The sequence below is a fragment of the Daktulosphaira vitifoliae genome, unplaced genomic scaffold (assembly GCF_025091365.1).
Source record: "Daktulosphaira vitifoliae isolate Bord-2020 unplaced genomic scaffold, ASM2509136v1 Scaffold_3, whole genome shotgun sequence".
NCBI classification, from domain to species: Eukaryota; Metazoa; Arthropoda; class Insecta; order Hemiptera; family Phylloxeridae; genus Daktulosphaira; species Daktulosphaira vitifoliae.
Genome location: NW_026099574.1, coordinates 2,860,232 through 2,885,766, shown reverse-complemented (window position 1 = coordinate 2,885,766; position 25,535 = coordinate 2,860,232). Strand labels below are relative to the sequence as shown.

Genomic DNA, 25,535 nt, shown 5'->3' with positions numbered 1-25,535 from the left:
CCGCCCCGCCACTCGTCCATCGGTCAGGGTTCAGAAGCCTTTTCAAGGACAAGGCCACGGGCGGCCGGTGCGGACGGGCAGGGCACACGTAGAATGGCAACCGGGGCCCAGTAACCAACACAAGGCGCGCTTACACATCATACGCACACACACCACAAGCGCGCGCACCGGGGACCCAATACCGCCGCCGCAACACGCGCTCACTTTCATTCCCGGTCCGCCAGCGGTAGCAGCACGCCGCGTGCGTCCCGAGTATACACGGTGTCGTCGTGATAATAATATTTTGTAGTTTAACTCTGATATTATTTTTGTTGTGCGAATGTACGGTATTTTTTAAATTTTTTGAAAATAAAAAATTTTTTAACCGCACATCCACATCTCGAAATCCGTGTGTGCATTTATGTGGTAGCGTGCCGGCTCGTTAGTGCGTGATCGCGATGGTACTTAAAATTATTTTTTAAAATCCGTCGTCGTCGTCTATCTATTACAGGAGGTGTTATTATTTTTGTAGTCGAACGCATATTGTTTTTCATCTCCGTCTTTAATACTGTAAAAAATCAGACTATGCAATTGTCTCAAGTGGTCACAAGTTCGGGTGTGCTCATGCACGTGTATAGCAATCACCATCACGAGGGAGCCCGACAACAGGCTGCCAACACCGGTGATTTTCGCGTTCCTCAATCGCCCGGCGTCGTGTCTTCGTCGACCGGTGGATCTGGTTCACCTGCTGTATCCGTCATGCGTCCACCGGCCGCTCCGGGCCCACGGTGTCCCGTCACCGGCAAATCGCCGGTAGGACCACAGGTCGTAGCTCAAACGCCGACCACCGTGGCCACCAACTTGACGACCGTAGCTTCGGCTCCGGCCGCAGTCGTGAAATCGGAATACATTCGCGGACCACCGCCCTCAATGACTCTTGGCCACATCAACAATGGTGGTGGTATGCTGTCGTCCGAAGAACCCACGAGCTCAATACCGGACTTGGGTAAATATAAACAATTTCATACGTACACTGTTTTAGGCCATTTTAGAATTCTCACAGTGAGAGTTTATTTTGAGAAGTTTTTGGGAGTAGTTTTGAATTTTTTATTGTTATTATTCTTAGAGTGAAAGTGACCGTGGTCGCTTCATAGGTACAAACGCGGTGAAAGATCCGAAAGGGAAAAGGTATCGTTTTCGGTGAACAGGTGAAGGTTTTGCTTTCGTTTTTACATGTGCCTCTCAAACTCTCCCGTTAACAACATGTGAAATGTTAAAAAAATTAAAAAAAACAGATTTTTGCATTGAAAAACTGTAGACGCTTTTCAAATGTAATATTTTGGCAATCGCCTGTTAACCTAGACCTTGAACGCCCGCGCGCCCGACCTTGCCGGTTTCGCCAAATAATAATTATGTTTGCGTTAAAACGTCCGATAACGCGAATATATACTACGTGTGCATTAAAAAATTTAAATAAAATAAACCTAAGAATAAGCTTAACGTTAATAATTTTTCCTCGACCTATACCGGTCGGACACATGCACATCGTTTCAATAAATGTTTCGAGTGCTATTGCATTCGTCACGGCCGTGTTAAACTTGAACTTCGGTGGCGACTGCCGTTCCTGTTTTTTTATATTTATATACATTTTTTTTATCTATTCCGAGGTCGTCGGCGTTGTTTAGTTAGAATTACACAACATACGTCGGACTTATCACTGTAATGTGTACATATTACTTATTATTACATACCTATCGATCGATTTATAAATAATCATTTTTGATGTGGTATTGTAAGTTAACGCTTGCGGTCAATCGGTTATCGACCGTTGACCCTTTAAAAAACCAATAACATTTTTTTTATCAGAACAGTAATATATGTGCACAATGCAGTATATCAGTATTTGTATTATTTCGCAATAATAATAATAATAATAATATTTGGTGAAAAAGTGTTGCTGTCACGTCTAGACCGATCGGACGTTGTTAAAAAAAAAAAAATGAATAATAATGTTAAAAGAAAAAATGTGACCTTCTTAACAATAAGCATTTTGCGGGGGCACCGCGCCGCAACGTCGTGAGAAATCACCACTATTGTCAGCCTATTTATGTTTTTTATATTACATTACATTTTTTTTTCCGTTTAAAACTATATTATGTATGACATTTGTTTTTATTTTCGGTTCTGTTTGTTTTGCTGTTTCACCACAGTATTCACAGTTGCATTTCCTCTCACGTAAAATTATTTATTTTCCCATCGCTAACGCATTCGCGTTTTATCTACCAAAATTGTTCATTTATATAATGCGATTTGAAATGGTTAATTATCGAAAATCGACGAATTAATTTTGGCTCAATTATCGTGTAAAATTTAATCTATTTTAACAGCAGTAGCCGGTTGACCTTAATATCGACAGCGGATTGCGTAAGAAAACAAAACGTGAAACGTTATCTGCAACGACTTGGATACCAATGCATAACGACTATAATAGTGTTGTATACTAATAAAAAACGAATTCACACAATTAGCTCGGTGTATTTTATGACTAATAATATTTTATATGCATAGGCTGGTGAATAAATGTCGCAGCTTTATAATGAAACTCTTTAGTAAAACACAATGTTTTTTTTGAGTTGTATCGAGTGGTATTCCATACTATTACGCGTTTTCTTTACTGCCCTGACGAATTACAACCGTTTCTGTCTGGTTAACATGCATAAACATCTATGCGGTTTTTTTCGTTTATAACCTGACGTTGGTTGTTTTGCACGTATACTTCATGGAAACGATTGCGTTTTTTGTACTGAGGAAGTGCACGACGGCTAAGGTATAGCTGTTGGAGGGGTAGGCATGGCGGCGTAGGAAGGAAGTCCAACGATCTACGAAGGACAGTGAACCATCTACAGTCCGTATAATGCGATGCTTTCATAAGGTCAATGTTTTGCGGTATGCGTGCGCCGAACTTGAGTCCGCCGTCGCCTTCGTTCCCACCTAAAATACAAAATGCATCGCGCATTCACGCATATTATGCGGTGTACTCCTTTTCTATTTATATGATGTTCTCCAGTAGCCGGGTGTTACGTCACATTCGTGCAGACGCACCTAAAGGGCCACAAAACACTCACACCCCCGCGCAACTGCAGCCGTTTTTAGGGGTTCCAGTTTTTCAGGTGCTCAGCTCACTTTCGCCGGTTGCGTCGTCTCTTTACGCCGCCCGCGTAACATATATTGTACAATAATAATGTAACCCCAAGCCCAAACCATCTGCCTTTTGCGAGCCGCTAAAAACATCAGGTGCTAAATTATTTATGAAAAAGCCATGTGTATAATTCGATATTATGTAGAATAGTAGGTGGATATAACCCTTTTACGTTTCGGCCATGGCTTTATCCGTATCCGGTCAAATATGTGTTTGTTATTCGGTTACAATGTTCCTACATATGGAAAGCGTATTGAGTTTCACTTTTATTCGTCGGGGATGACAAGAAAAAACACACTTACTTTCCGCAGTCATAAAACTATCACCGAAGACGACGGGGGTCGACATTGAAATTTCTGGTACATATGCGGAGGATGAATAAGGTTAAAGAAAAAATGGTCAGCGACCTTCAATAAGGGTCGCGCTAGGCTGAGAAAGGGAAACGCGTCTGGGGAGATTTTTTTGGGTCCAAGGTTGCGTCGGTGCGTTACACATAATGCTATACTATTATGGCTTTGTTTTGGTTTTATTTTTTTTATTATTATTAACCTCTTAACCGGGCGAGCACCAAACAGGTAAGCGACGTAGTTTCACGGTCATCTCTCAGGCATTGTTGCCCGGACAGAAGGTCGACCTTCCCCTCTACCCCTCTCTGTGTTCTGTCGTGGCGACGATGACAACGACTACGGAAGGTGAACGCAATTATTCTCAATGTGTTCGTGTAAGCCGGTAGTACGATTTTTCCTAAAATTAAAAATGAAAACGGAGCAATACACGAGTTTACCTGCGTCAAACATATGCTCTGTCGGTGTTCGTCAATAGTAAAAGGGTAAAATCCGCGAACGAAGAGGTAGACGTCCTATTTTCAGACGTTATTATTTTCTCCATCCGGCAGCTGTTGTGCAATCCTTTTCCGTCGACCAGCCGTCTGCCTCTCTTTCATAATACTTATCTCTCCCACACAATCGCGTTGCACTATTCACCACGGGTCGTTGGGTACACAATTTTCGCATAGCATTCCTTTTGCTAACGTGTTTGTTACAATACCCAACACTGATCTCTCGTGCATTTATGCCGCCGACACTTTCTTCTCCCCTTTTTGTTTTTTTTCCAATGTGTGTACGCGAATCTGGATTCATATAGAAAGGGTCTCTACTAAAGTCGATAAACAGTCGCCGAGACGCTTTTCTATCCCTTTTACGCGTTACTACACACGCTGTGTATATGTCACAGAAAATCTATGTATGATATATTATATGCGTGTAATGGCCGGGTTGACTTTGAAAACCAGCGTTCACGGTCAAACCAATTGAACGCCGCCTCAGTCATTGGCAATTCATAGCGCGCCCGTGGTAAGGAGTGGGGGAGGTTTGGGGAGAGGTAGAGTCATTTAATGCTAGTGTAAAATGTATGTCGCGTTTAAGGCCCTGATGTTTTAATACATAAATATATACGTAAGTTATGTGTACGAACTGATATTAACCTTGGCGAGATAATCTTAACATTGAAACAAAATAATATTCATTATTTCGTCTCATCTTTTGTCTTCCAAATATGCTATTTAATGACTAGAATTTTATTTAAATGTTATTCTCAGTCACTTTTCTAATCCGATGAATCACTCGGGGAAAATCCAGAATTGAGGAAAATTTTTACATAGTATTTATACGCTAACATTGTTACTACTCATATGTTGTGAGCGATATTGATTTCGGCGGTCGACGATTTGCAGGAGGTAAGTGGATGTAGTGTTTGAAGGCGTGCTGAGAACCCTTAAGAAAATAAAGTTCTACGTCCGGGAAGGGGTCGTATGTTTTGCACACACACACACATATATATATTAGAAAGTAAGTGTGCGCGAGTGATAAAAATAGGGGTAGAAAAACAGAGAAGGTAGAAAAAGCAGGGAGGTAAAAAGCCTGGGACTTTGGCGGCGATGCAACCGGCTAAATATATATGGGCTCGGTGTCTGCATTGGCTTGTCTCATGCCCTCCGATCCACGGTCGATGTCGCAGACGACAACAATCGTCTGGTGTCCATGGCAACGCCCCAGCCGGCTACGACGATGCGTGCACCCCTCACGCAATACTCTCCCCCGCTAATTGTATTTATACGCCTTTGCGGTCATTCCTATACACATATAGCGCGGAATAGTCTCTTAGGTTTATTTTTAACTTTTATAACATTTACTCTATGAATATTTTTATCTGTATATATTTAACTCGTCAGTTATTATATGCATAAATACTGGATAGATAGAGTTTATTTATTGTTGTTTGAAAGTATGAATGTCAATCAGGTGATTAATAATATAAAATGTACACTTTTATATTAACTAATTTGTCATTAAGTATTATACGTATTGGTAACTTGCATAATTTAAGTATAGGTGTATATTTAAAGAAATTATTTTTTTAGGCGTTTACAAAGTTTAAACACATATGTTGTACCTTGGCTAAAAATATTAACTGTATAAATATATATATTGAATTTATGTCTCTGGGTAATACGAATGATTTCAAAGGTCTTTAGTTTTAGGATGCTTTAAAAGTCTATAGAAACACAAAAGCTCAGAGAGTACAAATACAACGCCGTTAAATATTAAAGAGACCGTAACAACGTGGGTTGAAGCGGCGAGGGTGCGTTTGTGAACAGAGAAGCCCTTGAACTCTCAAGGGCAACGCGCCGGCGGATTTGGCCGGTTGGGGTAGTCGCCCGGAGCCCCAGTCGCCGCATTACCGTTGCACGCACCACCCGGGAGCACGTACAGGATACTCGGAGGGGCAATCAGTACGCACTATGTAATCGACTTTTTCAGGCTGTGACGGGTGAGGGTATGCGTTATCCACCTCAGACCCAATCTCCCCTACTGGAGAAAATCGAACGCCTCAGTACACGCAAGCGTCGCTAAGGTTATTCACATTTGGCCGCCGTCGCAGCTACCCTTCAACCTAGTTTCAATAACCTCGAATGTTACTACCGACGTGTCATTTCAATCACATTGGTGGCGCGCTCTATATCCGTACGACGCAACTAATCCAGTATTGGATAAACAAAGAGAGAAAAATTGATTCGTTGAAAAATTACTTATATTATTAATGTTAAGGCTTGTACGGTGTTGTTTACATGGGATTTTGTAAAATTTTGCTAGTTTTTATATATCTGTTTAAGAAATAGTGTAAAATGTTATAAGATGAGTCAAATGGGACATTTCATAATTTCGAGAACGTTGTGTTGCCTATACTCAAGGCGCTTGCATAACCACTCGCGATTAACTCGTGTGTTTTAGTTACGTTATAGTGATCGGCTTGTTGCCGTATATTTTTATTCGATAGTCAATATCACATACGTCTACTATGAAATTTAAGCCATTGTTTATACAAATTCAAGCATTTTATGAATAGTACCGATTATAACAGAAATCCAACGCATACGAAGGTTGTTGACACGAATGTTATCGTCAAATTCAACAGAGTTCTTTTTAACTTTGCAAGACAACACAAAAAGACTTTAGGCGACAATTTATCGTCGTTATTGCTATTAGTTATTTTTTTGTTCAATGCATATGGACCGAAGACGTGATTTCTGTAATAATAAAATCTTAATTAAGTGTTACATTATGAAACGGCTAATACGCGTCGTCAGTAATTTATGAAGAAGTCGGTCATCTTATAGTTAAAACCAACTGTCGACCTGTCGTTAAATACCTTTTGTCCGATTATGTGGGTCAATATACCGACAATGGCGTCCTCGAAGTCTTTGACCGGGACAGCAGCGTCATACAAGCGTACTGACAAAAAAAAAAAACCAACTATCACATTAATAATCATAGAAGTATCAACATGTATTAATGTTCTGAGTATGTTATTTTACAACCCAAGTTTTTTAAGGGTTAGAAGCGTTTGGGGAGGTCATTAGGTGTGATTGACCCGTAATCGGTCGTCAAGGACAACCGCGAACGCTCACCCTTTTATCTTTTTCTTTGACGTTTGCCTTCAATCGTGTTCAAATAAATATCTAATAGTTTTATTGCCGCCTTACCTGTGTGTAGTACCAAGGTCGTCTAAGGGATAAAGACGGAATAAATTACTCAGTACTGAACCCCTTTTGTAATGCCGGTGCCGCCGACATGGACTTCTATGAGACCGCCGGTACATCTCTAAAAAACGAAAACCCCTTTGACGGTTCCTATGATATAATATTGAAAAAATGTTTCTTATTGCGTTTCATTTTGTACTACATATTAGCATTGTTATTAAAATGTGTAACGAATAGCACGCGACATGCGTCAAATTCGCTCAAATAAATTTATATAAGCCCAGTAAGGCGCAATGAACCTATCAATTGAAAAGTAGGACACATTGCTCAAGAGTATTATCATAAAAAAAATTCAGATGTTAATCCTTTGACACTTCTCCGAACCAAATGTGTAATTTATAAAAATTTATTGGAATGACGTCATATTGAAGCGTTTACGTTTTTCGGAAAACCCCAAAAGAAAATTAATNTGCTCAAGAGTATTATCATAAAAAAAATTCAGATGTTAATCCTTTGACACTTCTCCGAACCAAATGTGTAATTTATAAAAATTGATTGGAATGACGTCATATTGAAGCGTTTACGTTTTTCGGAAAACCCCAAAAGAAAATTAATTTTCCTTAATCCTTTGTACCGTTAATCGTGACAGCTTTATGTGATTATCAACTGAATTATCCGTGTCTCTTAATGTTCTGCAGTGCGGATGACCCGTTTCGGAAACGACTTAATGACAATATGATCTCGTTTGTTGTTATAATTTGACGTTTCCATCCGAACAAACCAGTTAAAGTACGTTTTTTCTCTGCGGCGAGTCGTGATAGTTGCCATGTTCGCTGCATTGGGTACCGTTATTGCTGTTTTTTTTTTCACCTTCGTTTTCGAAACGAAAGTAAACGGAGAAATCACTTCTCAGCCTAAAAAAAGAAAGGTTTTCGCTTTCGTCCGCCGATGCCGTTATGATTTTCTTCTTTTGCCATTAACGGTATTCAATATTTGCGGTCGGATAAAAAATACTGTTACAATACATTATCATTATAATTAATCTATTTATGTTTATTGGACGAGTTTACTTTTATGTTATTTTATTTTATTTTTGTTTCTTAACTATGTCATACGTACATTACATAAACATTGTGTTCGGTATTTGTCTGTAGGCTTGTTTTTTGTTTTACATTGAAAAATTTACATGTGCCGTGCCGAAGGGGCCATCGTCCCCGGTTCAAGTTTGACCCACATGTGTAATGTGGCAACACAATAGACCGGTTGATGTTCATTGTGCTATTATCCAAAACATATATTGACAGATTACAAAAAACAAATAATAACAATTGTAATGTATAAGCGATTACCTTGAATGTATTACTGCGAAAATAAGAGTCTCGACGTGAACTTAACAACATCCGTTTGAGTTATTGTCGAAATTGCAAACAATTATTATTGGGCATATTGCGCAAAAGGTTTGGTTAAATAATGAATATAAATTGGTCTTGTTCACTAGGTGTAAGGCACGTGTTATGAGGGGCAAACCGTGTTTAAACGGCTTTATAATACCATGTATATTTTTACTGTTAAATACATTTCTGTAATAGACTAAACTTTAGCATGAAAAACACATTACCACTGGTATCGGTATCGGTAGATTCTATCGGCTCTGTGAATTGATTAAAACGTAATCGACTGCCGTCCACTTGCATAGCACAAGACAAACATTTTGAGAATGGTTTGTCTATTTTTAGAATCTTATTCGACTAATTCTTTTGACCCCGGACACTTTTACTCTGATCTACGAGGTGTAATTAATCTAATCGTAAACAACCTTCTCTCGCACTATCCCAATTTCACATAAAACCGTTTTAAAATTTCGTTTTTTCTGCAATATCTTCTAAAATTGTGTCGGTGACCGGGTTTTGACCTGTTATATGCTTCGAGGGCGGCCGTCGACACTGGGGAAAGTAAAACCATCGGGGCCATTAACCGCTCGAGTACAGGTTTGGTTATATGTGATAAATAATATGATATTATATCTAAAAAACCGTTATGGAAGAGAGGAAGAGTGAAAGTGCTAACCGTCGAGCATCCGTCATTGAACCCGTGCGCGGGAAAGCGTTAGAATGGTTTTTTCTCTCGTGTTTTGCGTAGGAGAAGGAGAAATTTTTCGCAGTTACACTTGACCGTCACTGGCGTCCGGGGGAGATGGACCGGTGAGAGGTGTTGCCGCGTTAAAGGGTGTCCAATAAAGTGGTAAAGGAGGGGCGCTAAAGTGCACCGGTCGCGTACGAAAATGTTGATGTTACGGTTGTGTTACCGCTAACAGTTAATACGACAACAACAACAAAAATAATAATAATAATATTCACACTCGTTACACCGGTACGGTTTTCACTTTCAGTGTCATCTCGACATCTATACCATTCGGGTCTATCTCTCTCGAGTTACTCCGTATTTTGTATTTAATTCTGACATCTCACTGCAACCTCGGTCCAGATTTTCCGTGTGTATAAACAATTAAACATTTAACGTCGATGACCGTTTGTAATCGTTAATACTCAGTATAATATCACTTGGTGCGATTGCGAGTGTGTAATTTTTACTTGGTCGTGTCGAGGTCGAACCGCCGCACAAGTTTTCAACACTCCCAACATTTTACAGCGGCAATTGCTGCAGTGTGTGTTTGTACCATAGTCGAGCGTGTGCTCTGTTCTCCGATTCAAATGATAAAAAATGATGCTGCAGGAAATCACTCGAAATCATTAGCCAGGGTTGAAGTGATAAGTCTATAAGTTTGTCGTCTCCCTGAAATTTTCAATTGAAAACAATGACCGTGATCAATTTTAAACCCACCGAGGCCGTGCCAAGGGAAGACGTCTCCCCTCACGCCTCCACCAACACGACGGGCGAAAATTTACTCTTGGGAAGAGTATTAGCAGGTAAAAAAAAGTTTTTATAAAAGCGTACGGTTTTATTGTACAAGTTGATGATTATCAGAAGTTTTAAGTAATATCATGTAGAGGGTTATTATTTTTATGTAATGACCCTAACGTTACCGTACTGCGTGTGTTGACGTTATTTAGGCATTATTATTATTTAATATGGTCGAAAAAATTGGTGGGGCCGAGTATAATATTTTGCTGGCGCTGAGGGGGAGGATTAATACGATCTAGGTCAGGTCGTTGCTCCTGAACGTTACAGCGGCATTTGGCCTTCTCGGCGTTTTCGGGAGAGCGTTTGTGTGTGTGAGTTATATGATTTACAGATATTGTATGTGCGTGTATTATGTGCGGTGCTGGTGTAACGCATGCCCGAAGGAGGTCAGCGGCGGCAACACAACAGCAGGGACGCGAGGTTGTTCAACTCGGTGTCCCGAAACTAGGGCAAGATGTTTGCGCGCGCCATCGCCGAGGCCGGGCGCGCTAACACGAAGCCTACAGCGAGAGCAACGGTGGCACCGGCCGAATGACGTAAAACGCACTGGGCACCGTGTATAGGATTCGCGTTCGCGCTACCCGGATTACTGTTCTAGGACACGGGTTCATTGGCACCGACCACGTTCTCGACTCATGCCAACGACGGCGTTTACCGACTCCCCAACGGCCGTCAAGGTGTTTTTATTATATTTAAGTATTTTTTTTAACTTTATCTGCTTATCTACTTTTAGTGTTTGTTGTTCTGCTATGTATATTTTAAAACATACGCATACATATTTCTTATGAAAAAATACCGAATAAAACTGATTACTAAAAAAAAAATATGTATATATTGTTGAAATATGACGTACTATGGAAATATTTTGATGGATTTTCGCGGAGGGCATTGTAGGAGTAAGTAGAGGTCTTCTATTTTACTGTAAATAGGATCCGGCGCCGTTCGAGCGAGTAAAAAGTGAGAGTTCTTCTAACGGTGAAAGTAATAGGTAATAATAGTAATGTTTTTTTTTTTTATTCTCGCACGAACCAGTTTCACTTTTGTTCACACTATCTTATAACGTGAACGCCAACTGTGAGTTCATCGACCAAAGTGAAAACTCGGCTGTACCGTTAGACGATGATGATAATACTGCGGCGCTTTGGTAATAATATTATATTATTGCGAATGTGTTTGGACAGGTAACAACGATATTGTAATTATTATTATTGTCTTGAACATGTCGCGAGACGGTGTGCGGGGGGGCTCCGAACAGTGTTGTACAGATGTTATGCGAGTTGGGTGTAGGCCCGCCGATTTCAAATATAAACCCATTCGGCCTTGACGGTTCGTTTATGCAAACACACACATAAATAGGAATAATATGTTAGTTTGAACCTTATCGCTCCCGTGTCGTTGCTACGGGATACAACAAGCTCTATATACGGTCGCCCTTGCCAGGGAGCAATGCCCCGGTACGTAGCGCACCTCTTTTCTCTCACTCGCACACACACACTTCAATAGCCGCGCGGCCCTCTCTTGCTGCCGCCGCCTCGTTCGGCTCTGACCCAAATTCGGTTTATCGCTGTTCGTTGCATGAAAAATCCGCGGTACGCCAATTACAACTAGTGTAAAATAAAATTATATTAAAACATTCATCGCTTCTGTGTAGCGTTATAATGTTGCGATGACCCCGTTCGACAAGGTGCTGTTCATTTACACGTCAACAGCCAATACCACCCTCCTGCCCCCAGTACACCTACGGTTTCAGTTTAACTGCCCTCGACTAGAATCTCCAACAATAATAATTTTTCCTTTTTTTGGGGGGGGTACACGAACCACGCGGATTGTAATTTGGATGACACCCGACACATTATTGTAATCTGCCTTACGGTACGAGGGGTTGGCGCGCGAAAGTTCAACAACCCTTTCCACGCTTTGGTTCGTATCCACCAGAGGCGTTGAGTTGCTGCAGCGCCTTTGTGCTCAACACAACAGATACATTGTGAATACTGTTTAAGCATAACTGACAAGTGTACACAAACACATTGCCACGGACCTCTTTGTTCGCGTAATTTGTTTTACGTAACGCGGCGGACTAAAAAGAGTACACTGACCTCGATAATTTATTAATATTTTTTTATATTATATTATTATCACCGTAACGACCATAGTCGCACTTTGGTCGCCGAAATCCGCATTGCCCAACACTGTTGTACTGCTGTGGAATTCTGTTCGCAGGGTCAATGCACTGAAAAAGCCCTTCAACATTTCCACTCATATTCGTACATATATAATAATACACTGTTTACACTTGTGTGCGCAAACAACTTTATCTGATAACAGAACCAATAAAAATATGCTGATAGGCGTTTTGTACGACCCAATTAGGCGATTAGAAAAAAAATACTCGTAAAATAATCAATAAAATTAAATTGCCCTATAATTCAATAGGTATTACAACATGACCTCAGTGGGAGAGACGAAATGTATATTGAACCTTATCGATACCAAAAAAACACCCTGATGTGAATAAATTTCAATTGAGTGTCGTTCCTGTTAAGACGGAATACACATTCGAATAGGTTTCTAATTCGGGTCACTGGGAGGAAATTTATTGGACGACCGGACAAAACGCAGGGATGACCGATGACGTCAACGCGCGAATCCTAAGGGATTGTTACTAAGGGTCTTCTCCGACCGTTAACCCTGGTACGCCAAGGACAATGACCCTTGGTTGTGAGTGAAGCGCTCCCAGCTCATCGCGCCGTGGCTGTACGCCGGTTAGTAGACCGATCCGGGACGTGTGACACGCACCACGTACGCCGCCCGCCAAAATCAACACTATCGAATCACCTCCGTGTTCCGCGCCAAAAATCAAAACCCGTCCCTTAAGTACTCTGTTGATTAACAAATGGTCGCAAGAATCACCATCGTCACCAACGACGAGCCCATCGTTACAAAACAAGGTAAGGGGCCGCAAAAAAATAAAATAAAAATTTTCCCATAGTAAAATTTTTTATTTTTATTTTCGTTAATTTTTTTGGTCTCGACGAGTGTTATGCGAGCACCAGAAAATAGGCCGACGGGCACATGCGCAACAGTATTGAGCGACCAGACACAGACTCACTCAAGGCCGCGTTGACCCACAATCGGTAGCGCGGTCAACGACCGATCCGTGCCAACTTCCCCCCACTGCTTTCTTCTGTACACTACACCTCCCGTTACTGTCGCTCCTATTTGTTTTGCGATCAATTTCATTTCTCTCTGGAGTATTTAATATTAAATAACAAACGTATTATGTATGTGAACTAAACGCATATTTTTATGGTATATACTATGTATCAGTTATCCCAATAATAATTCAAACAACTTGTGACATTTTTATCAATTTTAAATCAGTTCAAGCAATGCGTGGGGGGTTAGTGGTATTTTAAAATGCTTTTATTTTTTTACAAGATGATTTTTTATGAGATTGGATGTCAACGTGTCATGCGTTCGGTACGAAGATTAATTTACATCGTGTAATACAATATAGATTATCGTTTTCAAGGCGACTTCATGGGCGTCAAGTCAGTTTTTTCTTTATAAATCAAGTAAAGATTTCACGGAATACGAAAGATGTCCCTGAAACAATCGCGTCCAATCTACAGAGTTTATAGACCGTAAAACGGGACGACGATTTGATTCCATTAAATGGTTTTCGATTCGGTATTAATATCACGAAATTGTATTGTATCAATTCTGAAGATGGCGGGCTGCGGGCCAACAACTCGTTTTGCACCGGTCGTGCGTACGATTGGTGGTATCGTCGTCCCGAGTTGCTTGACCCGAGCGGCCTGGCCGGGTTGTCAGTTCAACGCACCACATCTGGGTCATGACTGTAACCATGTTTCTACTTACGTAACGGCCGTGTACGAATTTTGACACCCTCGCCGTTGTCCCCTTAATCCCCTTGACATGTACACACACATTTAGCGCAACAATAACTTGGACATGTAAATAAAATGATTTTTTTTTTTTTTTACAAAAATTAATTAGACATTTAATTAAACTCCATGAATATTCAACTCGGTGTAGTATCAACTTCACTTGAGTAAACAAAAAAGCTACCAGAAAGATATATTTGATCGGATAAATATTTTTTTTTATTGTATTTTTGTTTAAACAATATTGTTATTTTGTTATACATGTTTTTTTGGTGTTCAACGCTCAGTTGCACAATACTGATTGTTTACCTAAGCAAAATCGACCGGCAATGTAGAACACAATAATAACAGTTGTTGTAAGGAGAGTAAAAAAAAAAAAAAAAGATAGATATTGCTGTGTAATTGGTGACGGTTAAAATAATTATTTTTAGACGAGTAGGCCAAAAAATAAACAAACAAAAAAATAAAAATCTATATCCATGAGACGCTAGCAGGCGATTGGGGGGACTGGGGGAGAAAGTGCAACGGCCTCTCCTCGCGTAATACAATGCTAATGGGTTACGGCAATGCCAGGTTATCGAACCGATGTCGGTGACGGCCTGTGAGTGTGTGTAATTTTTTAATATAAAAACTTGGTGTTGTATTACAGTGTCGACACCTCGAAGGACAGTAGTAATAGCGCCGTCACCTATAATTGCCGAGGATTATGATAATATTGGTGTAACCAATTACACAGGTAACCTCTATTCGCGCTAACCAGAATAACCCAGACTGAGATCAACGACTCGGCGGCCCACATAAACGGTGGCCGCGATGGCATCGGGGGTCGATGGCATTACGGTGCGGAGTGCGATAACACTGACAGTAAATAGGTAGTAGTGTAAGACTGCTGTGTGTGTGTGAGTGCTGCTTTCTCATTAACGCGCTTGTTCTACATTATTTGAATAATAACAAAATAATAATGGTAATGTCACCGGGTTTTTGCCGTGCGTCGAACCCGTCCCGAGTGCAAGAGGTATTTATACGAGGCGGCAACGGTCGACAACCTGTTGGGCAAAATAATAGTAATAATGGCCCGAATAAGTTTACACCGATAATAATAGTAATAATGACAATAAAAATAGACGCCGCGCCATGTTTCTCTCTATCGATGGGAGTTAATTTAAGGAAAATAAAAACCGAAATTATTATTATGCGAACGGACGCCGGTGGCGGTGGCAACCGCGAAATCTCTTCCACCACCGCATTCGTTGCGCTGCCTCCGACCTTCGTGCTGTGTAGCGCGCGCGCACTTGTCGACGGATAACTGAGTCAAGGTCGATGAACCTGCAGCGTGGGCGTGTCCCCAGCGGACGGCCCTATATTGTACATCCCAGCACCCTCTATGTACTAGCGCCGGTGTGCTGCTCGCGTAACAACACCACCACCCAACTATCGAGCACATGTGTACGTGCACCGAATCCACGAGGTTCGTTTTTTCGCGCGCTCCTCGTCCCAACTACGCGTACACCGATTTTAAAATTATTTTCCCAAGTGTCCGTTGACAGTCATGTGGATCGACCAAGAAATCAATTACGACTTCCTTAACCTGACGCCGGTAGCCAAAGAATTTTCCGGTTAATGTCACATTAGATTTTTAAACAGTTTTTTTTTTCACATTTAGAGTGTATTTTTATAGAGGTTTTTTCTTGTTTTTCAGAATTCGACGGAAACACCGTACTGTGTCGAGTATGCGGTGACAGAGCTTCCGGTTTCCATTACGGCGTACACTCTTGTGAAGGATGCAAAGTGAGTGATTTTTATTTTATTTATGGACCATAATGAAATCTTTCAAAAACGCACTATTCCGCGAAAACGTTACGACGGCGCCAACACTATTTTGTTTCGTTGTTAAAACTGCATAATTCAAATAATCGTGAAAAAATTATGCACTAACGGTGCATTTGTGTGCACAATACTTTCGATACTGTCAATAACCGAACGGCGGTTTGTTGAACCCGTTGGTGGAAAGTATCACACAAAAGGATATAAAAAATTTACAATTTATTACTGTGCGTACATGCCATTGTTGTTGTGGCACTGCCATTTATGTTCATGACGTAACGCGCGCGACGAGTGCCTTCTTCTAGAATATTTCATAGGGAAAGTCTGTTGGCTCGTCTAACGGACCGGTCCACTTTCTTCTTCACTTTCTTCCGGTGGCGTTACGTAAAAATCATCGACCTGTTTCCGCGTCAAACTAGCAACGGAAATGTTAATTATAAAAAATTCCTTATCGAAAAAATTCCCGTTAAATGTAAACGAAAATTTTCTGTAATTCGAGTAATGATCACTGCTTATTCTTATAGATTATTCATATTTCGTTGATATTCAGCTAATCAAATAATACCTCGAGCAACAACCGATTGTGTACAATTTAACAATGATATAATAATAATAATACAATTGCGTGCTTTGTCTTTGACAGTGCAGTCTTTTACGGGTATTACGCGTACCGTTAGCTGCTGCCAGCGGGGGGTATTCTCAATCCCGTTGCAGGTCGTTTGTAGTTGACTTTTTTATTAAGAAGGAAGGACCGAAGGACACATGTCGTGACAGGGTGCGCATTTTTATACAATGATCGGTCAGGAAGGACAAATCGCCACGGGACCGTTACACGCATCCTCGGCTACTGGCCATCCATCAAACCCTTTGGATTAATACCCTCTAGTGCTCAATAAGTACAGTTATCTAACGGCCGCCCTGACCTCGGTCAGAAATGGTAACGGTAATCTTAAGAAAACCCCATCTGCACACTGTCACCCGACCGGTGCAACTTGGAAATCCACTCATTGGGTATTCCCAGTCGAACGCATACATTACTTTGTTATGTATTTGTAATGTTCTATACAATGAGCGACCGGAGTGCGTTGACACTGCGGCCGCCGATACATAACCGGGGCGGACCGGCTCGTGGTGAAATTAGGCCGACCATGACGTCATCGGCCAATGACTTTACTCTTGCCGACTTAAAACCACACAAACATTGTGCACACTCGGTAGTTTACAATGATATTATATAGGATAGATTAGCTGTACAACGAAATCTATCATTGAATCCGGGACGAGCGTCGTGTTAATTATTTTAGGTCAATCGAAATCATTATTTTCCATTATATCTGTCGAGCACATAGAACACTTATCGCGCGTTCGTCCTTCGCACGACCGTTGCGCGTTTTTTACCACATCTGTTGTCCATTTAACAGGCCAATCATGATGTTAAAGGCATTTGGAGTACACGTCGGGCGGGACGGTTAACTTGCAAAAATAACTGGCGACTGTTATAGTTATAACGAAAGCGATAAACCTATGCCACTTAAATATAATGTTTCGTTGCTGCCGATAGTAGAGTTCAACGATCGCTGATCATTATTATTAGTACATTATTATCGAATTGGCCCATTATGCGGACAGTCATAGAGTATTGACATGGTTTTAGTATCGAGGTTGATGCTGTGCGGGCGAGGGGCGGCCTTTTCGAAATTTGACAGCGAGGGTCATCAACTCGTATTTATGTGTGTACTGGTTGGTCGGCGCCCGTTACTCATACTTTTACTTTATTGTTTCGTTCTGATATTTACATTATGTGCTTAAGTATAATTGTTAATCGACCGACAACACCAATAATAAATTATTTATTTATTGTTATAAGCCCAAGTGCGTATAACGGGTTGTGTACGTGCAGTTTTTTGCACCCGGTGGGAGTGGATATAGCATGAACCCACACTAGCAGCACAGGTACACATAATACATAATATAATGTAGTGTGTCGCAGCGGTGTTTGATAATGTGTGGTAGGAGGCAGCAATAGAGTTTAACGCACTGCAAGTAGGTCGCGAAGCGGCTGTGGCGGAACGGCGGCGCGCGCGAGTTCTGCCGTTCAGTACCCGACGGTGTGCGACCCCCGACAGTACTTCTAAAAACTATTTTTATCCACTATAAATTATCACTCATGTTCATGTGCTATAATATATAACGGTTTACTGTTGACTGTTGTTGTTTAAGACTTTTTTTTATTTTTAATTCCTATTCGGGAAATTTTTTTTTAAAAATGCCTCCTATTTGTACTGAAAAAATATTGACCGGTCCGTGTTGGCGCCGTCATATTGAATCCCGCGCAGGTGATTCGGATAGCGCGGCTGGCATGTCGTCAACCGATTCTGACTCTGACTCACCATGTATCGATGATCGGTTACAGGGTTTCTTCAGACGTAGCATTCAGCAAAAGATCCAATACCGACCATGCACCAAGAACCAGCAGTGCAACATCCTGAGAATCAACAGGAACCGGTGCCAATACTGCAGGCTCCGAAAATGCATCAGCGTCGGCATGAGTCGTGACGGTGAGTGTTTCATTAAAAAAAATATATACATTTTTTGCTCTCCATTGACCACAGGCTCTGTCTTTTTAATCGCCTTCAGCGATAAAATAATCAACGTTGTGCAAAACGTGACGATCCTTAAAATTTCAAATACTCGTGAATTTTCTTATTGTTTATTCGACCTCATTTATCAGTATCGTATTTAAAATACAATAATAAAGTAAAAATACATACAATAAAATACAACTTAAAAACAATATGTTTAAACAATAGACAAACAAATTATTTTAGCAATAATTAACTACAAATGGGGCTAGTTATAAATAATCAATTCGTATTTAATCAACTGTTTCTGTATTAATACCTTTTACATAACTCCGTTCATATAAAGTCTGTAAATTTAACACATGAATTCTTTTCCGTAAAATATGAAATGTCATATACATACATAATTTATAGTATAATGGTGTTTGATTCTTCTAAAAATTATACCTCACTCAAAAATATATTTATGCACAGCTAGTGATATATGACTTTAAATTAAGGGTATTTAAGTAAGTATAATTTTAAACTACACTTGTAGGCCATTGCTGTATGTGCCTAATATATGCGTTCATGCTTTTTTTTTTATATATGTATATTGTTTTTCGTTTGACTCAGGGACGAGTTTATATATTTTATCTCAGTAGACCTTGGGGTCGTGTTATTTATAAATTTGCATTCCGCCAAATGTAGATAACGTTAATATGCATATAAAAATATATTAAATTCGATCGTTATATTAATTAGGCAGAAGGCAATATTTTTATATGATTGTCACTGAATAATATATATGTATGTATCAAATTTAATTATTATAGCTAATATTTGCAATACATACGAGTGTGCGTAAGCGGGTAATGACGCAATGCCCGGGCCGTTTGTTATGCGCATACAAAGAACGGTCGCAATGACCTGTTTTCTGCAGTTCGTTCAACTCTCGATGTCGATGGCCGCCGTCCCTCTCCCCCTTTTCCTTCCGGCCTCAACCGATACCGTTCACAACATAGCCGGCGCCCCCTTTCAGCAAATTGCATTGTTTAGTAACATTGCAATAAAATAATAATAATAGTCATCATCAAAGTAGCTTACGGTGTTGTTAAATAATACTCAAAATCCAACACGACGGATTTTCTTGACTTATTTATTGATTGAGTTTTTTAATAGGTTGTTTGATGAAACTGTTAGAATTTGTTTTAAACAAAATTAATTGTTTTCGCTAAGCTGTAAATTTATTCTCTATAATTTATTCAGTGCATATATTAATGACCTAAAAAAATCTGTGGTCGCCAACTTAGTTCTCTCTTATTGTTTCGATGTGGCGCGCTCTAGCGGTCACTACATTATTACATGTTACAACAGAAGCCAATAGATAGCGTCACATACTAAAACAATTTTTCTGTATTGGTCATAAAATAATTTCATACGAAATGTGTGATAGTAAATTCGAATAACTTTATACTCGCAAAACAAAATCTCTAATTATCACAAGTAACTGCCGACCTTCTACTCGTATCGTTTGTGACCTCGGTATGATATATAGCGCGCATTGTCAAATTACTAAAACTACTAAATTTCCCATAAATATATTTGTTTTTTTTTTGTTTCGAATAAAAAATTATAATTGATTTTTATGATTAATTAGTTTTCTCTTTTTAATGTGCGGTATTAATAAAATTTTAATTAAAAAAACTCAAATTAAAATTCCATAGCTTGTGAAATAATTAGAACAAACAAACTTTTGAGTAAATAATGTACCGAGACAAATATTTTCCGACAATCCTAACGCAAACAATTCAAGGTCGAGTCTTGAAAAGACGAAAAATACTTGTGGTGATGTCAATAATGCGACCTTTGTGTACCGTTTATCATTTTAACCGATAACACCACGGTCGGAGGAAATTGCGGGGGTGTTGTTATTATAGGAACTCTTGAAGCGTATGCGGGACAAGAGACGGTAGAGGTGCACGTGACGTCCCAAGTTCAAGGGTACATTTGACCCGCCGATACCGCACCGTCACATTTTAATGAGGGGGAAACGACGGTAGAAGGGGCAACCGTGCCATCTTGACTGCCGCTGTCCCCTCCACGACACGGGACGCCCACTGGTAAACCGATCACAGGTCCCCCCCTACACACTTGCACCGATGTCGAGCGCCGAATCCAATCGTCGCGGCGGCCGGTGGCCGTGAAACTCGCTCATTGTGATCGTGAACCGTACGCTCGTTTAGTCCGGGAATGCGCACATACAACGACGAAACGCGTGGTGTGTGAACGACAGCCCGGAATAATAATTATAATTAAATAAAAATAAATACAATTAATTATCGGCCGCAATGACGACACTGTCGACGATTAAAAACTAGTTACGAACCATTTTTTTTCTTGTGCCATTTGCTGCGTGCAACAAAAATTTGTTATTTAACTATTGTGTTACCCGCGAGTGCCGCGAAAATGAGTGAAAAGTTACCAATACTCAAAGGGATACTCAACGGAGTTGTTCGTTATCACAACGCTCGTATGTATTTTATTATATGCAAATGGTTCATTAAAAATTATTCATAAAAATACTTACTTCAATTATTTCAATATTTTATTTTTGAATTTTTCTTTCATTTGTCTTTTTTACTTGTCCGGTTAGAGAGAGTATTAGATATATTCACGTGTTGTGAACGTTGGAAATGTATATGTTTTTTATTTTTTTCGTGAACCCGTTTTCTAATAACTCTGCCGCTACTCAAGTTCGTCGAGGGAACTGTCCCCCACCGCTGAGTACTTTCGCCGTTCCGATGTAGGTAAAAGTGAAATTGCCGCACTAATTTCTCTCTCGTTCGCCCCCACGGCTGCCGTATCGACCCACATTCAACGCTTTGGAGAGTTTTTTAAAAAATATTTCAATTCCCATAGAAATCTTTAATTTGATATTTTCATCTGCATTCATTCAATTACTTTCACAGTACCGATTATTTTTATGTTATCGATTGGCGCCGGAGGTTGTGGTGGCATTTTCAAGGGCGTTTCGAGTCAAGGCCACCGGTGTGCACATTTTTCATCCACCTCACCCTTCCCGGTCGTACTCAGTGGGGTGGTCGCTCGAAAGGGACAGTGCGCAGGATATATTTTCTGCCCGGCACCTGCTGCTGCCGCCTGTTTGCTCGTCTTAACGACACGTCCCTTACGTACTAGTAGCGTGTTGTTCATTATTAGTGTAGTAAACGTAGTGCGCGTCGGAACACGCGAACCGCAGAAAAATATGTTGACTGAATGCGATTCGACAACAAAATGTAATAGGCACCATATATACTATTTTTTTTTTCATTGGCAAAATTGTTTGAATATTGTGTTTTTTTCTTGAGTATTTGAATTATAGTAAAAAAATTATACATGACTGATAAATGATTTTTTTTTTTATAGCCGTGCGATTTGGTCGCGTACCCAAAAGAGAAAAAGCCCGCATTCTGGCCGCCATGCAACAAAGTAGCAACTCAAAGTGCCAGGAAAAAGCCGCTGTAGCGGAACTCGAAGACGACCAGAGACTCATAGCCAGTGTGGTCAGAGCTCATTTAGAAACATGCGACTTTACGTCGGACAAAGTAGCGCCTACTCTTGCTAGAGCTCGAGAACAGCCTAACTATACCCTGTGCCATCCAACACTGGTAAGTACACAATTTTGTTATTGTTTTCGTTAATTTGATCAGGAAGAACCTTGGCACTGTGCACAAGTGTTTGACAAACATTTGAACAAAATATTTATTTTCAAAAACATTTGCACCAAAATAATTTTCCGATAATAAAAATTACAATTTCTCTGCCGACCTTGGCCTTGTTGTCGCTGCCGCCGTCGTTATTACCTCCCCTCCGACAGCTTATATACCAGGATCGCGTGTACAACCCGTTAAACTCGATACTGTATGCTTCCTATTGTCTACACAAGAAAACACCGTGTGGATTTTTAATAGCGTTGTCGGCCTTGGTCGGTCATCAAGGCCAACCGACAGCGGCTACGGCGACGCGTCTTCTTATTGTGATCGTGTGCGCTTCGTACTCCATCATAAATTGTACTAACAGGTGTATAATTTTTTTTTTTTCTTAAGGCCTGCCCGTTGAACCCAAGCCCACAACCTGTGACCGGACAACAAGAACTGTTGAACGACTTTTCGAAGCGATTTTCGCCAGCAATCCGCGGCGTGGTCGAGTTCGCTAAGCGCATTCCCGGTTTCGGTCTGCTGGCTCAAGACGACCAGGTCACCTTGCTCAAAGCTGGTGTTTTTGAAGTTTTACTCGTCCGCCTCGCCTGCATGTTTGACTCGGAGGTAAGATATATCACACAGCTGTTGTTTATACACTAAAAATATTTCTTTTTTATTGCAACCGCTGTATACTAACGAATCGTTTTTGTTTTGTTAACAGTGCAACAGCATGGTAACGCTCAATGGCCAAGTTTTACGCAGGGAATCTGTATGCGCGTACTCAAACGCCAGATTCCTGACTGATTCTATGTTCGAATTCGCTGAAAGGCTCAACGCCATGCAACTAAACGATTCTGAAATAGGGCTGTTCAACGCTGTTATAGTGATCGCTGCTGGTAAGTAGTCGAAAGCTCTTTGTTCAATTTCTCATAATGTAAGAGAATGGTGTTAGAATGGCTTTGTTCATTTTTGTTCACAGATCGCCCTGGTCTTCGTAATGTAGAATTTATCGAACGTATGCAAAATAAATTAAAATGCGCACTACAATCAGTACTCGTGCAAAACCATCCTGACAGACCTGGTATGTGTCAAGAACTGTTGAAGAAGATTCCAGATTTGAGAACGCTCAATACTCTTCACTCAGAAAAACTGTTGGCGTTCAAAATGACCGAACAACAGAATCAAATGGAACAGCAGGAGAATCACAACCGGCATTCGGTATGGGGAATGATGATGAACGGTGATGATTTGAACCGTAAAAGTCCAGAAGAAGCTGGTTCATCGTCATGGTCGGATGAGACCAATATGGAGGACATCAAAAACGTGGCCTTACTGGACGACGTTAAAAGTCCGTTGGGCTCGGTGTCCAGTACTGAATCGGTATGCTCCGAAGAGTACAACAACCACCATCACCTCAACCATCACGGGCCAAGCAAACACGCCGCTAGCGCACCTCTTTTGGCCGCCACATTGGCCGGAGCCGTTTGCCCTATCAGACACCACGCAACCGCTCCATCTGACGATCACTTGCATCAAGTCATCGTCCGGCCCATGTCATGTCGGTACCAGCGTAAACAAGATTCGCCCACCGATTCTGGTATTGAATCCGGCACGGAAAAATTGGATAAACAAACGCCACACAGCGCACCCACTTCTGTGTGCTCGAGTCCCAGATCGACTGCTGAAGACGTTTCCGCCGAATCGCACCCGACCATCGAAGACATGCCCGTACTCAAGCGTGTGCTCCAAGCGCCTCCTCTGTACGATACCAACTCGTTAATGGATGAAGCGTACAAGCCGCACAAAAAGTTCAGGGCGTTGCGCAGTGTCAAGGACTCTGCCGAAGCGGAAGCCGTGAAACCCGTAGCAGTCCGTTCGCCACAGCTTCACCATCACCTCACCTCATCGCTCTCGAGTACACACTCGACATTAGCCAAGTCGTTACGCGAGAGCCCAAAAATGACAGCGGAACAAATCAAACGCACCGAAGTGATCCATAACTTCATTATGCGCGAAGACGCATACCAACAATCGCCACAGACGAACAGGTGGCAGCACACGCCCGTCATCACGTCCGCCATGGCGCAGAACAGACTGTCCCCGCCGTACACCGGCGCGATGGCCGCGTCGCCCGTGTTGGCCCGCGTTCTCTCGCCATCCCTGTCGAGATCTCCGCCACCGGCGTCCCATTCGCCGATGTTGCGACGCACTCCGTCACCCAACGTAGTCAACCTCCAGGTGGGCATTACCAACGCAGCAGCGTCTTCCGCGCAACCGTTGAACCTGTCGAAAAAGCTATCCCCGTCGCCGCCAGCGTCTGCAGCAGGGTCTCCCCCGCCAGCGGTACCCGCCCAAGTGGCTATGGAAGCCTAAACAGCCGTCGACATTGATGGACCACCGCCGCATCGACTAGATCTCACGAGAGTCACTCTCTAGACCAAAACATATATAAAAAAAAAAAACTGGACAAAATCAACAGGTGCGGTGATCGTTTTCCTATTTTATTTTTATTTTTTGTTTTTAATTTCGTGGCAATATAATAATAATAATAATAATAATAATATTTACGACTCGTGTGTGTTTGTACATATAGTGATTATATTAATTATTATTTAAATTAGGATAACGTAACTAGTTTTATATTTTTTTCTTTTTCTTCCTATCAGCTGACCTCTCTATATATTTTATCTCACTCTCTCTCTCTTTTTGTCTCTATTTCTTTTCGGCATTACATTAATTTTATACAAAGAAAATATCACGAGATGAATATTTACGACCCTTTTTAAAGCCCAAATATAGATTAGTTGAAATTACCTCAACTTAATAAATATTTAATTATCGGATATTTTTTTAAATTTTTCTTTTTTTTTTTTTTTGTGATATATATATTTAAGAGAAACGCATTTGATATTTATCTATATTATTATATAATAAAATGTTATAACTTCTATTGAATTGTATAAGTTGGAAAAATAAATCGATTTTGTTTTCATCATAATAATTGACATTAGTAATGATTATTATTATATAAATACATATATATTCAGGTGTAGATTTAACGCGGTGCGAACCAAATTGACGTTTTCCTTTTTAATCATTAACTATTTAAAAAATTATACATAAATAAAAAATTGATATTAATGATAATATTATGTAGTGACCTCTTTATATTTTTGTTTTTAATAATTGTAAATATTGTTTTTAAGTTTTGCTTAACGGCAAAAATGATGAAAAAACTAAATTAATTATTATTATTATATATAAATGTTTTCGAAATAAATTTTTGAGACTGAGGGAAGTGTCAAGCCATTTTTATTTTATTTTACGTGAACACAAGTTCTCTGCTTTCGGCCGCCCAGTGCCGAAAGAAGAGGACGTTTTACCTATTCGCCATATGCA

General features: G+C 40.6%; 1 protein-coding gene across 5 annotated transcripts; it reads left to right on the top strand.

The window, feature by feature from the left end:
• Positions 1-186: 186 nt before the first annotated feature.
• LOC126901313 (ecdysone-inducible protein E75) lies at positions 187-25,535 on the top strand. Of its 5 annotated transcripts, none has more exons than XM_050677707.1 (7): positions 187-985; positions 15,747-15,835; positions 18,285-18,429; positions 21,862-22,103; positions 22,542-22,760; positions 22,858-23,032; positions 23,116-25,535. In XM_050677707.1, the coding sequence occupies exons 1-7, from the start codon at positions 565-567 to the stop codon at positions 24,507-24,509; spliced, it is 2,685 nt and encodes an 894-aa protein (XP_050533664.1). In that variant the 5' UTR covers positions 187-564; the 3' UTR covers positions 24,510-25,535. The 5 variants fall into 5 exon arrangements, with proteins under 5 accessions (XP_050533664.1, XP_050533665.1, XP_050533669.1 ...); XM_050677708.1 differs by lacking the exon at positions 187-985 and adding an exon at positions 9,570-10,144; XM_050677712.1 differs by lacking the exon at positions 187-985 and adding an exon at positions 12,928-13,087.

Excerpts from the sequence above, each read along its gene's own strand:
- LOC126901313 (XM_050677707.1), top strand. The coding sequence starts at position 565 with ATGCAATTGTCTCAAGTGGTCACAAGTTCGGGTGTGCTCATGCACGTG. Across the intron at positions 15,836-18,284 it reads ACTCTTGTGAAGGATGCAAA|GGTTTCTTCAGACGTAGCAT; the intron begins GTGAGTGATTTT and ends GATCGGTTACAG. Across the intron at positions 22,761-22,857 it reads CCTGCATGTTTGACTCGGAG|TGCAACAGCATGGTAACGCT; the intron begins GTAAGATATATC and ends TTTTGTTAACAG.